This window comes from Cygnus olor, chromosome 1 (genome assembly GCF_009769625.2).
Source record: "Cygnus olor isolate bCygOlo1 chromosome 1, bCygOlo1.pri.v2, whole genome shotgun sequence".
NCBI classification, from domain to species: Eukaryota; Metazoa; Chordata; class Aves; order Anseriformes; family Anatidae; genus Cygnus; species Cygnus olor.
Window position 1 is genome coordinate 62,623,661 of NC_049169.1, and position 17,014 is coordinate 62,640,674.

The window sequence follows — 17,014 nt, forward strand, 5'->3', positions numbered from 1 at the left end:
AGGGATTAAAGTAGATACCTGCTAACTGCTGGTTCTCATGTTTCATGTGTTGAACCAGTTTTTAATGTTAGTAGGTAGTTGGTGCCTTAGGTCTTTGATCAGCAAAGAAAAACATTACTGATCTGGTTTACGCCAGACTTAATCTCAAACATCTGACTAAGTGAACTCAATGTATTCTGGGAAGTTATTAAAAGAAGTGATCGTTTCCCTCTGCAAGGGCACATTCCTTTCCCCAGCTTTGCACAAGCATTTGCACAATTGTTAGTGAATCTGTAGGCCCACTACAGAAAGTGGAAATAACCTTTCTTCAGGAGCAGTGTGGCCTTTGAGTGAAGGTATATTTTATTTTGAAGTCAGTATGTCTCTTTTTCATTCTGATTTGTTTCCTTCAAAGTACCCTTATAACTATTAATCTTGTTTCTGCTCTGTTAGGCTCCGGAAGATGACAAAAATAATCTTATAAAACTTCCTGCAAGAGCTGTTGGGATGCTTTTTGGCTGACATACATAAGAGATTACTTTCTGTGCTATTTCCAGCCCTGGCCTGTTAGCAGGGCTTGGCTGAGCTCTTCATCTCATTCTGTTGACATAATTAGCCATGTCTTCACCAGAGCTGCCTTAGAGAGGAGACCCAAGTCTTGACCTTACACTCTAACTTTCTTCATATCCTGTGAAGATGTGAATTGGGATTTGGAGGTTGTTGCTATAGCTACAATACATAATTTCTTTGCAGTTGTGAATATTTGAATTTTCTAGTACCTGTTCATTCATTTTTTAGACACTACTGTATAGATAAAATGTGTTTGCGCAAAATATGGCCTGTTATGGCTGACCTCTCTGAAACTGAGAACCCGTCTGCCTACAAGTCAACATCTCTACCTGGCTTACTAACCAGGATACTTCAAATGGAAGAACAAGAAAATTCAGTGTGGAGTGCTCATCCACTGAAGACAAAAATCAATACTCACAGGGCTGTGCATTCAAAGTTTAAAGGAGCACAGCATCTTGTTTAGATGATCTTTGACAACATTGTCTGGGATGTTAGATATGTACCACATCACTGTCTAGCCAAGTAAAAAGCTTATTGTTGCAGCTGTGGTGACTGCTGTCTTTGGCAGCAGCCTACTGCCAGTTTGAATCATGAGGTTTCAAGCAGTCTTTTGATGTTCCCACTTTATTGGTGATCTTATATGAAACTTACATGTACAGACTTATTTAAGCACATAAATGGCAGCTGGTGTACATTAAGATTGAAGCTTTATATCTTTAATTGAAATTCAATTGAAAGTCAACATTTCCATGCCTAAAGGCACTTTCTCTCTGCAAAAGTGGAACAATAATATTTTTGAGTTTTATAACAGTTGGTCTTTAATTCTAATAATTTGGGGGGGTAAGGTTAAGGGTTTTTTATTTAGCCTGTAAAACTTTCGTTGGAACAGTTTCATCGCCCTCTGAAAGAGTTCACTTATTGTTTCCATGTGTATGGATAGAACTGTAGACCAGTGGTATCCACAGTGTTTTGATTATGCACCCCTATCAGTGGAAAAAAAAAAATTGAACAAGCACCACTAATAGATTATAAGTTATATAAATGTACTGCTTTTTTATTTATAAGTTATATACATGTACTACTGTGCTAATATGTTATGCATGTAAGACCCAAAACAGAAATTAAAGGATGTGATAAGGATGAAATAAACAGTTTTTACACCTCAGTTATGGTGCAAAAAATGTCCTCACCCCCCAGTAGATTATCTTGCACACCCCTCCAGGCATGTGCGACCCACTCCAGAGACTGCTGCTCTGTATCGGTTGTGTCCTTTCTGATGTTCACATTCTATTAGCTGAGAATGCAGTGTAAGCAGGTGATCTAAAAGCCAGAAAGAAATTATCTGTGAAGAATCCTGCAATTTTTCTGAAATGTTATAAGCTACATTTAAAGCAGTTACTTGTTATAGGATTTGATCCTTGTGTATGAAGTGAATTGATTTGTTTTCCCTTCCTACTTCTGTGTGTCTTAGACTGGGGATGGGGAAGGCCAAAAGAAGCTTTATAACATCCAGTGGGCTGTTGTACAGTGGCTTTTCACAAACACGAAAAATATGGATATTTGGCTTTGTTTATTACAGGAGTACATCTTCAATTTATTACTGTAAATGATAGTGTATCTTGGTTACGTTAATTCAGGCTGAAACATTTTGGTGCTATAGTTTGTGTTTGGATGCTGCTAATACACTTCCTTAGTGCTCGTATTCAAATCCATATTGTGTCTTTTTGGGACATCTTTGTCTGGAGACTTCTTGCAAAGTACTTACCTATAAGCAAGCTTTAACAGTCTCTAAAGGAATCCTAGAAAACTTGGTGTTTGAGTGATTAAGTTCATTGTCCAGCAGGATTTTTTCCTGCAACTAGCTTAGAAGAAAGCAGAAGAATCTGTCGTATATTCTGTCAAAAGAAAGATATCCTATAGCGTAAGCCAAGCAGCTGAGTATTTAGACACTTAAAGGGGAGCTTTGGACTGTCTTAATCTTAACACATGATGATTCTAAAGTACAAAATATCATTTTTGACCATTAACTTTTTGAATATGAAGCTTTACTATGTGATGTCCCAAGAGTTAACTTTCATGACACTCTCCCTTATCCCCTTATTTACCCTGTCTTCACATGTGGCAGACATTAGATGCTTCAGAGCCTGTTTTCAGGTATTATCCGCATACATGTGCTATTCTAATGCCAGTTGTTTTTAAACTGATGAAAAGTGGTGAGGTGCAAATACAAATCAGTAGAGCTTAACTCCCTATTCAAGCAAAGTATGCAGAATCCTTATGCGCTTTTCAGACTGATGAGTCTATTTGTATGCTGTTAGTGTACCGTGATCTGGATGAGTGTGGGGTTCTTTTGTTTTGTGTTTTTTTATTGGAACACAGTTGTTAACATATCCCAGCCAATGATCTGTACTGAAATTCAGCAAAGTAAGGGAGAAGTTGCATCACAGGACTTGCACAGCAATAAAGTTGTCAAAGGTAGTTAGACTTTCAGTAGCCTTACTAGTATCTTACGTGTTACTGTACTGTGGTGAGTATCCGTAGCTAAAGCTGTGGTGGACGCTGTTTAGAGGTACAACTTATTGCTGTTTTGAAAATTATAAATAAAGCTATTTAAAGTTAATTTAAAACTAACTCTCTTCTGATGTTCAACATGCTTCATAAGCCCTAGTCTACTACTTTGAAGTCCTACTTTGAAACTCTCATGCTACTGAATGTTCTTGCAAAGTCCTGATTTCTGAGACCAGAAAACGTGGAGCATACTATTTAAACACATGAAGTTAAACACTGTTGTGCTGCTTTGACTTTGATTGGGATTTATTATAGAAAGAGTCAAATAGCCTATTGGCAAGGAGAGGAGAACTCTGAACACCAGGAAAGGTGTTCTTGTTGACCGGCCTGCAGTATAAGGCTGCGACAATATAGAACATCAAGCGCAGAAAAAGACTTCCTTCTAATAGTCTATCCTTCCACTCTCAGAAGAGAGCTGAGACAGGAGTAAGGAGACTGCAGAGGTTCTATAGAGAAGTGTGAATTGGTGCTGCAGCTGAAATTTTGATTGTTTTTCTGTGGAGACTCAAAACTTGAGGTAAGATGCTAAATTTAGCTGTGACCTGAAATACTTATCTCACTTGCACAAACGAACAAGTTTACCATATGGCCTGTCAGTATTTGGTGTTTAGTAACTTCTTATCATTGCTGATGTGCATTAAATCAGTTTATTCTTAGTTGCACAACCCAGAATGAAGAAACAAAGCTAATTAGGCATTCACTGAATTAAATTTAATTTGCACCTTAAGGGATGCCTCAATCTACTATTGTAAGGGGCATTAGATATAACTTCCTGTGTCCTGATTTGATTAACTGCCTTCAGACCTTTTTGTGTCATATTACAGATTTAGTGGATGCAGTTTATAAAAGAGTGAAGTTTTGTAATTGCTTTTTGGATTATGGAGGGTCTATACTCACTTGCTAGTAGTTGTGATGCTGACTTATTTCTGTACATGTAGCTTCTCAGTATGCAACACCTCAGCATGTGTAAAAGTAGGGAAAGTAACTTAGAGTAGCCAGATAAATAAGATCCCAGTTAGGGATAGGAGAAGCAAAACAAGCAAACATGGGCATTTTCCACATACTATCATGACTTTTTGTTGTCAAGTTACCTATGGCGCTTGGGCACTCTCTAAACCTGAAATTCAGTGTGGAAGGAGAACCCGAGGCTGTGATGTAGTTTTAAATGTGTAGGTGAAGAGAAAAAGGAAATCAAGCAACTTAATTTTGATTTTTATTAGGCAATGACTTAAATATTTGGATGGAACATTCTTTGGTGTATTTGAAGTTTGTTAGATTTTTTTTCAAGATTTTTTGGTGTGATAACTTTAAATTTTGCTTGTGTGTTTGTTTACACTGAAGGGTGAAGATGTCAACCGGACACTTGAAGGTGGGAGGAAGCCTCTTCACTATGCAGCAGACTGTGGACAGCTTGAGATTCTGGAATTTCTGCTATTGAAAGGAGCTGATATTAATGTATGTACATCAATTTACAAACAGTTTAGGGTCTCTTTTTCTCCCACATACGAGATAGGTATAAGTGCTTAAATGGTTACTGGAAGAGTTGGATGAAACAGCAATTTGATTCATTTAAGAATGCCTGACAGGTGTTCTCCTAAAGGTTAGAAGATTAAAATTACATTTGTTAAATGTTCTAACACTTCGAAAGACATTAGGAAAAGCTGTATCTACAAAAATTAAATTTCATTTGCTGATGATTAGAAAAATAGAACCAGCAATCATGTCTAAAGGGTGACATGAAATGCATGTTAAATTTGTTGAAAGGGACTTCAGAAGACATTGCAATGCGTCCTTGGCCGGGGCAGGATCAGCTGTGTTTAAATGGGAATGCTTGCCTTTTTATTTTATTGATTTGAGACATTTTTATTGCACAAACTGTCATTTTGCTGTAGCTTGACATGCATGGCTTTGTGTCGTGAAAAGATTTGGCTGAGCAGTATTGGCACTTCAAAACAGTCCTCCATGAAGTTGCTATATACTTTAACCATATGCCCCAAATGCCATGCTTCAGAATACCTGCCTAAAATTAATATATAAGACATTTTAGCTTCAGACCTTAACAAAACAGCTTGAATTTTCTCATCGGTGCCTAGAAAGATTAGTAGTTCCTCAGGTGTTTTACTAATTCAGCACAAAATGGACGAAAAAATAAGAAAATTTCTGTTGCTACACTTTTTACTCTTTCCAGGATCATAGGTTAGAGAGGAGAAGAAAGCACAGAATGTTTCCGGCCATAAAGGATTTCTGAAGCCAGACTGTCTGAAAAGGGGGAGAATGGGGAGTGCTGTTCTTAAACTGGGCAAAACTTTTCAGCTGAAACCTTGCAAATTTTATCATTGGCCTAAAAAAAAAATAGGCGAACTTTGGAATACCAAGTAGATTGATGGAAGAGCTATCGTGCTGTTCCCTGACTGATTTTTAAACACACTTATTTTTAAAAGGCAGAGTAAAAAAATCTGAAGGAATGCATTTCTGGAAATATTCTTAAACCCTTAACTTTACTCTGTTGTTGACAAAAACAAAATGAAGTTAAGCGAAACCTTTTAATACTGTCTGAAATTGTTTCAAATAACTGTGTCTCAATTTACAGGCTCCAGACAAACATAATATTACACCACTCTTATCAGCAGTCTATGAGGGCCATGTTTCCTGTGTGAAATTGCTTCTGTCAAAGGTGAGATACAAATGTTTAGAACAAGTTACCCATTAGTGAAGTATGTTATGATTTTTTAATAAGATTTTGCTGCTCCAGCTAAGATCGAAACATCAAACAAATGTTTATTTTACTAAAAGAGAGAGGATATTCTTGTAATGAAAAGATAGTTGAAAGAAAATGTTCTAGGACTTCTGCAGCGTAGCAAAAGTAATAGCAACCACTAAAAGAGTATTTATTGTGAGCTCTGAGTGAAAAGTTAACAGCATATCAGGCTAGATTACAAGTGTGTTTGTTCAGCGGACAGAAAAGTGGGATTTTGCTGGAGTAGCCATTTAGGTGTCTCATATGTCCACTGCGAAGCTGGTCAGAGGTGCAGTTTCCCTCTGTTTCTCTGAGATGAATGAAAACCCATCAGGGTTGAGAAGTATAGGTTGAGGGCAATAAAAGTAGGAAGGTGGCAAACTTTCTTTCCTATAGAGCTTGTAAATTTTGTCCAGAGCAGAATAAACTTATCTGGTTTTGGTCTCCTTTTGATTTATATTGCAAAGGTGATCAATTTTACAAAGCAGTAGTTAATTCAAGCAGTGTTTTGTCTCCATAAGTGCTCCTTCTTGTTATACCTCTTTTCCTTTGAGAGAGAAGATTAACAGTGAATTTGCAGTACGTCAACCCACTTAAATTATTCAGACAAAGGAATGTATATTTCGTTCTACACATGACATTAGTTTCCAAGGTAAAATGGCTTTCCTTAACTGCCTTAGCACTGTATGGATTTTATCTCTACTTCACAAAGATAACTAACATTAGCCTGGGTCAGAAAAGTGAAGAAATGCTGTGACTTTTAATTTAGGATTCAAACGTTATATTGGTCTTTTACATTTGTTGAAAGGACTAGTCCCTCATTTAGGACCAAAGAAACTTAACATATGTACAGAAAAGAATTTGTGTATAGCTAGTGTAGAATTCTTACATCTCTCAACATTTGTCTTCGTGGTGTGTATGGAACTTTTAGTTTATTTTACTGGTAAAGTATATACTAATTTAAATGAACAGACTTAAGCTCTTGTTTTCTGAGCTGCTGTTCTAACACAGTTCAGAGCAGTGGTATATAATGCTTGCTTAAATACAGACTATTGTCCTTATGTCCTGTTGTCTGATTCAACGTAATTTCTGATACAAGCTCAGTTCTGGGAATTTAGTTTGTTCAGAAGCAGACTTGTAAATTTTCATACAATTTTGATAATTTGTTCCACGATGTTGGACATATTGCTAGCTTAGAAGGCTTATTTTTATATTCTGTAGTGAGGACTTCCTTTGAGAATAGTCCCTTGCAACAGATTGCCCCACGTGGTCCATAACTAGAAAGATTTTAATGTCTTAGAAGTGCACGTACTATGTAAATCCTTCATTCTTCAAGCCAGAAAGAGTCCAATTCAAAGACAGTAACTTTTTCTCTGCCTTAGATGCCAGTAGCCAAGACAAATGTTTAATTTTCTGCATATTGCTGTAATACTATCTCCATCTTACAGCCTAGGGTGACTTACAGATGTTTGGTACCATGCCTCTATGAGCAATAAACTGCTAACATAAAAAAGCAACATCTAGTGATTCAGTTAAACACACTTGGTACAGTACTAAAAGGTTCTGATTCAGGGAGAGTGTATTATGAGAGCGCTTCTAGAGGTGTAGCTTTTCAATATATAAAACTTAATTTTTTTTGTATGGAATTGGCAGATTCAGTACGTTACTGTGACCACTGTTTTTTAACTGTTAATTAGGTTAATACCTAATACTCCCATGACTGCTTTTTCTTGTTGATTAATCTACTGTGACAGTAATTTCTAGAGTTAAGACAAACTTGCCAAGTTTTTAGAGAACCAAGAGGTTTTAGTTTAAAAGATATGTTAGTTTCAGTGAGTTTACCTCATGATTTCTACATAGTTTTTGTTTACTGTATGGTTTTATACAAAATGGGATTTGCAGCAGTGTTCATATGGCTCTGTATGATTGTATCTTGTAATGAAATTGGAAATACAGGCCTTGAGGGTAGGGCTAATCCTAAGTTTTGAGATTTTAAATGTTATTTATATATCTACTCATATTATTGACATATATGCATTACGAAAGATCTCCTTTATCACACAGTGTATTTCTTGCCATTTCTGTTTTGAAGTGCTTTGCATTCTAAATAAGTTGCTCTGAACTTGTTTCCTGTGAATGCCTCAAAATTTGAGTTCACGCATGAATTTTCTGGTATCTAATAACAATTATGCATGGATTGCAGTTAGTGATGGCACTGAAATCCATCCTGAATCAGCTTTTTTTTCTCTCACAGTTCTTGAGAATGTATTGATCTCTATCCTTGCTATAAATTGATTGGAATTGGTGAAGTTCAATGGTCATAAATATGAGGTAATCATACAAAGATATGCAGAACGTGAACTTAGTCTAGGATGAGAGATTAGAATAATGCTATTGATACTAGATAGCTTGGGAAAGCTTGTATTAGTTTTCAGATTTCTTCATGGAGGTCTAGGTGTTGTATCACATCTGCTAGTTTCCGTTGACATGGGCTGGCTGATGAAATATTTATATTTTTGATCTTTTATCACTGCCTCTCAAATTGACGTGGTTTGAGTAGCCTCTTGATTTTAAGCTGAAGTAGCCTGGGTTGCTTCAAGGTTGCCTCAAACATGTACTGTTTGTTATTGAATCTTGTGATCATGCAGTTCTACAAGGAACGTATGCAAGCTGCAAAGCTCATAATAGAAACTGTTGACACTACTAAGAACTTAATCTAAGAAGTAATGGGGAGACCTACACTGACTCTGAATTTGTTAGCTCAGTTTCCGCAAAAGTTTTTAATGTATGTGTCACTTACCAGAAACATAACTTTCTGTAGACAGTGCTAATAGTTGAAGTCACTGCATCAACTGTTGTATCTTAAAGCAGCAGTTTTGTGGAATTGCAAGTCACTTTCAAAAAGGCTTTCCTGTGATAAAGCACTGTTTGTTACTATTTTTATTCCTTAATAAGGGCTGTTTTGGTGTTCTTAGCTAATACTTATTACACATATGTAAGCTGAATGTGTGAGACATTCTAAAATGAAAATGATTTATTTGATTAGTGAAATCTGGTTGTCTATCCAGGAATCATTAGCAGCCCATACTCAGACTGCTGGCTCCACACAGCTCAGAATTTGAAACATATTGGAATATAGTATGACAAGAGAAAACATTGAGTTGCGTAAGCAGTCTGTGCTATCACCAGCAGTAGAATTATTTCAGTAGATCAGTAGAATTATTTCATGTGGCCGCATTTAGAAATGGACAAAGAATCTAGCCAGATCTTACAAAAAGCAGCCTCATTGGTAGCCTTGTCAGGATCGATATGGGTCTGTGGAGATGGGGAGAGATGAAAAAAGACTAAGCAGGTATTGTTACTGAATGCATTGTAGCATATAGCTAACATGAAGTCACATTTTGCATAACCAGATAACTAAGTCATATTTAGATGTTCAATTTGTGATGTTCTGCAGTAGTTTCAGTTACATAAGGCTGAAGGAGTGTTTGTATGCTTTTTTTTTTCATGGCATATTATCTCTTCTAGAGGGTGAGAGGGAATAATGAGCATGCTGTCTACCAGCATTCACCATTGAAGGTGAAGCTGCAGTTCTGTGTTACAGTTCAGCCAATGTAAATATTAGTTGCCAGCAGAACAGGCGATCCTGTTTAGTTATTTAATATTATTACCTGTGTATTCTAACTGCTTCTTTACCATAGGCCTGGCATTGACCCTCTTCATTTGTTCCTGTTGCAAGTTAATTTCCTGTAGTTAGTTTTCTGCAAATTGAGGTTTCCAAATTTTGTTCTGTTTTAAATTTTAGTTGCTTGCATTAGTTTATGGGATTAGGAAAACACTGATGCCAAATCAAGATGGAATGGAAATACCTTCAGTTTCAATTCTGTTGCTGCCTTGGGAAATTTTGCAGCGCTCTTGCGGTGGTGACATACCTGTTCCAGAGGGTAGTCTTCCAGGTTCTTGTTGCAGTCTCTGCAAATGTGCAATAGAGCCCATTTTTTCCTGTCTTATTGCTCACCTTGTATCTGTGTTGCCTTGTAAATGGCAGATATTTGCTTGTTGCCTTATACTAACTGTTTACGTCGTTGTCTCTGTGGCACTGTTTTTGTAGGGGTTGGATGAACTTCAGCTGAAACTTGAGAATAGAAGACATGGAACAGATGGGAGGAATGAAGTTATAGTCTGTCTAGCTGCCTCATTAGTATATTTTATACCCACACTTGCCTCATCCTATCACTTACAATGGCTCAAGTGGTCTTGTTCTGTCTATTGCCATACTTCATATTTATTCTTGAGGAACTACGTGGAAAATTTTAACGTATAAAATGTGACATGTATAAAACACAGCTCTTGCTGTTTTTCCATATCTGAAGGAGTGATGCATCCTTAGGACATCTGTTCTAAGAAAAAAGTTACTCAAGGCTAAAGGTTACTCAAGGCATACTTTTTGCCACACCTGTATTTTTTTGTTTTCATACGAATCTATATTCCTTGACTGTGCAGTATTAGATTTATGTTTGGCTAGCAGCTTATGCGGGGAAGCCTCTGGAAGTACCTGATCACAGGAAATCAGGTTGCTTGGATGCATGGTCACATTGCCTGGGTATTGAACTTGTAATGAAATATTTGCATCTTCTAACAGCAAGAAGGCTTTTGGTTGTTTCATTTTAGCAATGAAAATAAAAATATTGAAAATTTTTATGAAAAAGTAGGGTAGCCAGAAATAATCCAAATATACAATAATTTGGGTTAATAACAAGTTTTTGGCCTTTGTATAGGAAGTAACAGTTGTAGGTGAGGTGGGACTTTAAGGAGGTGAAAAGTGAAGTGAAATAAATACTTGAAAAAGAAGCTGTAGCTGTATGCTCAATGAGAGGGGATTTCACTGGTAGGAAAGTCTAGAATATTCCTCTTGAAAACACGGTATGCCATGCTGCTACCACTCTTCTAGTACCGTTTCAGGAAACTTGAACTGATTACTTCTGGATGAACTTATAATTCCTAGATCTTATTTCCTGCTTCTTCCTTCCTTCCTATTACAAATGCATTAAGTTGTTTTGTCAACCACAACTTCAAGTTATGAAATAGCTAACATTTTCATAACTACCTAGAGGTCCTGCAGCACTTCATTATATACTAGAACTGGAATACTATGAAAACTGCAGCGTAGAGCTCCTTCCTTAATCTTGTGTGTTACAACGCTTTGCCAGTTACTGTCAAGGGTGAAACAGACTCAGCATAAGGGAGAGTACTGTAATTTATTGCTTACTGACAACAGACTAGAGCAGTGAGAAACTAAAAGCACCTTCACTCTCTATCCACCCTTTTCTACCTCTTCCCTTTGAGCAGGGGAATGGGGGTTGCGGTCAGACCATAAAACTTAATCTCTACCCCTACTCCAGTGTGGGGTCCCTCCCATTGGATGCTGTCCTTCCCGAGTTGGAAGTCCTGCATGGACTTCTCACAGACTGAAACTCTTCAAGAACTGTTTCAGCACGGACCCATACCAAATGGTCAATACTTCAGGAGCAAACTGCTCCAGCACAGGTCCCCCATGGGCGGCAGCTCCCCCCAGACCCTCTGCTCCTGCGTGGGCTCCTCTCCACAGGCTGCAGCTCCGGCCCGGGGCCTGCTCCTGTGGGGGCTCTCCATGGGTTGCAGCCTCCTACAGACCACATCCACCTGCTCCACCGGGGACTCCTCCACGGGCTGCAGCGTGGAGATCTGCTCTATGTGGGACCCATGGGCTGCAGGGGGACAGCCTTCTTTCTCCACCAGGGGCCTCTCCACAAGCCACAGGAGAACTTCTGTTCTGTGTCTGGAGCACCTCCTGCCCTTCTTCTGCACTCACCTTGGGTTCTGCAGGGCTGGTTCTCTGCGTTTTCTCACTCCTCACTCCCAGCAGCTGTAGCACAGCAGATTTTCCTTTCTTAATTTTCCTTTCTTAAATCTGCCTCTCCCAGAGGTACAACCAGTGCCACTCATGGCTGAGCTATGGCCAGCGGCAGGTCCCTTTTGAAGCTGGCTGGAACTGGCACTTACCTGACATGGGGCAGCTGGGCCGCACTCTCACAGTCCACCCCTGCAGCCTTCCCGCTACCAAAACTTTGCCATGTAAGCCTTGTATATGCAGACACTTCAGAAATTGTAGGATGATTGAAGGATAAAAGTATTCAAATTCCTGTCTTTGAAGGGTATTAAGGGCTGTCTAAACCAAGGGACTTAGCTCCAAATTTCTTCTTAGAATCCCTGCAAGCATTTAAAGAGTGGTGATCTGTGAAAGGCAGGTAACCCCATAACATTTGATTTGACCTTGGAAAGAACATTCATCAGAAGTGGTGAAGTACTATAAGGAGAAATCGTGCAATGGAATTTCCTGGTAGATTTTACAGGAAGTATTTGAAATGTGATTTAATATTTATTAGTGGTTACAAATGAGTACTCTAGCAGGTTGACACAGTAATTTTTTCAGCTTCAGAAAGCCACAACTCTATAAACTGCTTTTACCCTTTGGTAAATCCTTTGTTCAGTATTGAAGTTGATTACAAGGATTTATTTTTTTCAAGCTTTGACCTGCTGTGGTGGTTGTATATGCTTAACCACCACCATTTTATTTTTGTAGTGTTTTCTTCTACTTGTGAAACAGCAAAAACATTTTCAGATTGTTCTTTTATGATGAATCTACTTTGAACTGTAGCTTCACACACAACCGTGATTGATGGTGATATTCAAATTCAGACATTTTTTCCTGTATGAGAAATCAGATATAACCAACATATGGTTATTCTGTGTAAACAACGTGACTTGCATTATTTAAAACAAAAAGATAGTTACCTGACTTTGCTCCCTCAATTGTAGTGCATGTATAGGATTACTGGTAAATACCTAACATGGTTTAAGAGTAGATGTATTGTACTCATCTAAAGGCACTTCCTCAAAAGTGCCTGTGTTTACATAGTTTATTCTGAAGTTAATGTTTCAGTGAAGACTTCCTGATACCTTGTTCAGATGCTTTGATTTTGGAATCTTGAGTGCTCAGTTTGAATTATACTATAAGAAACTTAAATACAGTCTGAAAGCTTCAAAACTTACTATCTTAAGTGTTTGAGTATGTTCAAGCTAATTGTAGTGATCAGCCATAATCAATTACTGTGATGATTTAGATGGATTGGATTTAAATGTTTTTTACCACAGCACAGTTGTAGCCTTCTTTGATGGTTTAAGTTTGTCCAATATCAGCTAATCCAAAACATTGATAATAAGGTAATTTAAACTTAAAGATAGATGTTTTTGTTAGCATGTATACAATATTCAAATAGTGTCATCCTTCCAGACATTTAAGGATTAAAGCTTTAATGCTAGTCTGAAATCATCTTTTCATCATAGAACTGTAAAATGTACTTAAGTGTGTGCATGGAGGGGATGTTCTGTACTTGAAACTTTTCTGTACATTAGAAAGGATTTAATCTCCCATTTGGGAACAAGATTTTAATGTTTGTTCTCTAAATTGCTGCTACATATACGCTTGATAAGCCTACAAAAAGTTTAATTAACCTACTGTTACTGGTAACTAATAATACAGTGTCATTGATTCTCAAGTTTGAAAGACTCCAAGCACTGAAATACACAATTCATAAAGCAGGGTTTTGGTACCCTCAGTAAGGGATGGTTGAATTTACTAAAGTAAATGAGTTAATCTTTAAGAGTTAATTTCTAAGTTAATTTTTAAATTTGTCAGCAGTAGCATAAACCTTCTAGGTCAGAACTGAGGCATGCTCTTTTAATAAACACTTATTTTGGTTACAGTATTTCGACCTCTGATATATCCTTAAAACATGCTTTTTGATGAATCCATTTATCAGATTCCCACAAAACTGCTCTTTTGTATAATCAATCACTTTTAAACTACTAAGCCTGGGTTATACAGTTATATAGTCCAAAACCAGTTTGGGGAATTCTTGATATATCTTTAAAATTTATGAAAAAAGATGGAATATCATACTATAGACCTGCTGAAGAAGAGACCTATGGAGGTTTGTAGAGTGATACCAAAAACTGATCTGAGTTTGCCCAAAATATACTACAGTAAACGAGAACAAAACAACATGAAAGTAATTAGCTTTAGTCTAAAGAGTAATTTGTTTTAAATTCTAAGATAGGGCCTGATGCTACCTTAACAGTAGCTTTTTTTAACTAATTTTAACATATTTCTTCCAGAATTTTAAGACTTAAAAATATTCCTGGTCATTTTAAACAGTGAAGTGGTTTGCAGCATATAGTGAATTTGAAGTAGAGCAGAACTGTCATATAGTGTGTTCAGTTCTTTCACTTCTGCCTTTTCAGTATTATTAATGTTAGAGAAGATTAAGGATATTCTACTCTTAGCGAAGAAGTGAATTATCAGTAGTTTTTGACGAAGTTGGAAATGAATTGTCTTAAGTACCAAGAATTTAGTTTACAAGGTAAAGATACAAGCATTCTACAAAACAAAATAACAGATAAAATGTGCACTAATAGCTAACATAAGTCATTGTACTTCAGTTTGCTTTTAGTTTTTGCAGAGATAGCAGAGGTATTTATTTAAAAAGCAGAAATGTATAAAAATTTTCATGTTTTTCTTCAATATGAGTTTTATATTTGAGTTTTAAATGTGAAAAGATTTCTCCTACATTACGAAAGATAAAAGACAGTTTTGTGTTACAATAGATGTTATTTAATCAGTTTTGACTACTTCTAATGGAGGTTGCTATTTGTGGCACAGTTCATCTTTCAGAATACTTCTACTGTTTTTGTAAAATATCTAATACAACTTGGTCTTTGACAACTTGATCTTTGCTTGCTACTAGAAATGTGTCACCTAATTCAATAGCATACTTTTTAATTTAGCACCTTTTTTCTCTGACAGTGGCAGGATCAATGCCATTTGAGAAAAATTTTGGGCTTGAACACATTTGTTCATTTATTCCTCTCGTATTGGGGATTTGAGGCTTGCATGTCTACTTAGAGGTTCAGAAGTCTTCTGAAGTCACTTCCAAAAGCATTCTCCAAGAATTCACCCGCATCCTTTTTGAACCGGATGACGTCTGTCTCTGTGACTTCAACTGGAAACTGATCCTGAAAGTCCACTGCTTGCTGTGTAAACCAGTCTTCTATTAGCTAGGTTCATCAAGCATTACCAGTTCGAGTTTCACAGGGTTTGAACAGCTCTGCATTGACTACCTGCCACTTTCAAGATTTTTCTGAACTGTAACTGTACCATAGTAGCTATTGCGCTCCCTTCAGAGCATTTTTAATACTTCTGCTTTGGACAGTGTCTGAACAACAAACAAGAATGTTTGCTCTGTTTCATGTTGCCAAAGAGAGTGTGTGTCTGTGTGTGTATATACACATTTTAAGGAAGGAAACATAAGCAAGAGAACATAAAACAAAAGATGTTAATACCTTTTTACTTTAGGGAAGTAGAGAATGCTGTGGAATCACTTTAATGAAAAATTCATAAAAGTAAATTTGCTTCCTGGCAGTGTTGTACCTCTGAAAATTGAAGTCCTCTTGACCTGAACTTTATTATTTTCTTATTATTGAATGCAGGCAGGAATCTTTCTGCGTAGCTAAAGAGCTATTCTCCTAATTTATGAACACTGACTTTATTAAACTTTATTAAACCTAAACTTTAATAAACCACGTCATTCTTAGGTGGTCATGACCTTTATCCTACGCTCAGTAAAGCTGTTTTAGAAATTCAAGTCTATCATGTCTAGCTGTTTTGAAGTACAAACGTACCTGAGGGAGAAAAGCAGTCCTAAGTCTATACTAAAGTTGTGTTAAAAGTTACTTCAGTTAAGCTTTTGTACTGTAAATGCTGTACATTTGTGGAGAGTTGGTGTTTTTAGTGGAAAATCTCACAAACATTGGGTTTCAATGATTTCAGCCAAAGGGTGTGTTTGTGTTGACCAAATGGTCTGTCCTCAGGAAATGACTGTCAGCTCATGTTCAAACCCAAAAGAACAGTGATACTGCAGCATACAGAGTGTACCATTCTGTCCAAGGACGTTGCATAGTAAGAGGAGAAAGGTAAATGTTATCACTCCTGTCACTGCAGTGGTTTATTGCTTACATACAAAACACATGCCTGTATTCTGCAGTCTGAAAAGCGTGGAGAATGTGAGCAGCCTGTAAAGAGTTACTGCAATTATTAGTAACCTCCATGGAATTTTATGCTGGAGTTCAAGACAATTTTATTTTCACAGGCTCTTTCACTTATAGCAGAAACCTGTCTCCCTGCCGAACAGCTGACTGCCACCAGTCTGTTCAGCTGATGTCTTGTGCTAAGGGTCTGTAGGAGCTGAAAAGGAGGTAAATGGCTGTAAGCAGGGTCAGTTTGGCCAGTGGACTACAGGATGAGCACTACTGTGTTTAAAAAATACTGTAAAGACATCTCCTTAGAATGGCAGGTGGAATATTTCCCTCTTTGGCAGCAAGTTACGGTAAGGTGAGATCCAAAGTACTAGGAACAATTACAGTGGGAAGTGTAGCGGCAAGAGTTGTCTTGGGAACAAACAACGTGTTACATGTGGAAGTTCAGCTGGTTTTTGTGTGTGTAGCTCTTGAAATTCTAGGTCCAGTACGTTCTTAGAGAATTATTGGGTGTCCGTTACAATTAATCTATGCACTTTCTTCCCTTTAATGTACTGGAGAAGAAATTTGTATTTTATAGACAGGTTATACATGAAACTAAAGGCAGAACTCTTCAGCACGTGTTCTTGTCGAAGCATGTCTATACCCACAGTGTTCTTCCTGTCATTTGATTGAGCTAATGCAGGCATTTTAAAGTGAGAATTGCATATCTTTTCATGAGAAGTTATTCTGGCATCTAACTTATTTTCAGGAAACATCTTTGTCTTGATCTCTGTAGTTCTATATTATCTAACTTTTATCCTTTTATTTAATTTATTTAACTACCCTATTTATGATTTACTCTGGGTTTTTACTTTTACATATATGACTACACAGTGTTCAAAACAAACATGACTAATTAATCACTCTTTGCTTTTGTGTTTTTTTTCTTCCACACTTCTGGCACTGGGGCTGCTTCTGTGGTTACCATTCTACTGCCCATTTGGTACCCTCCTGCCATTTGGTACATTTGTTATCATCCATGAA

General features: G+C 37.2%; 1 protein-coding gene across 1 annotated transcript in view; it reads left to right on the forward strand.

Annotated features, from left to right (window-relative positions):
• MTPN (myotrophin) overlaps positions 1-17,014 on the forward strand; it is a 43,707-nt gene that overhangs the window by 22,811 nt on the left and 3,882 nt on the right. The window contains exons 2-3 of the mRNA XM_040561401.1: positions 4,459-4,572; positions 5,708-5,791. Coding sequence (XP_040417335.1) covers positions 4,459-4,572; positions 5,708-5,791 — 198 coding nt within the window. The remainder of the gene's footprint in view (positions 1-4,458; positions 4,573-5,707; positions 5,792-17,014) is intronic.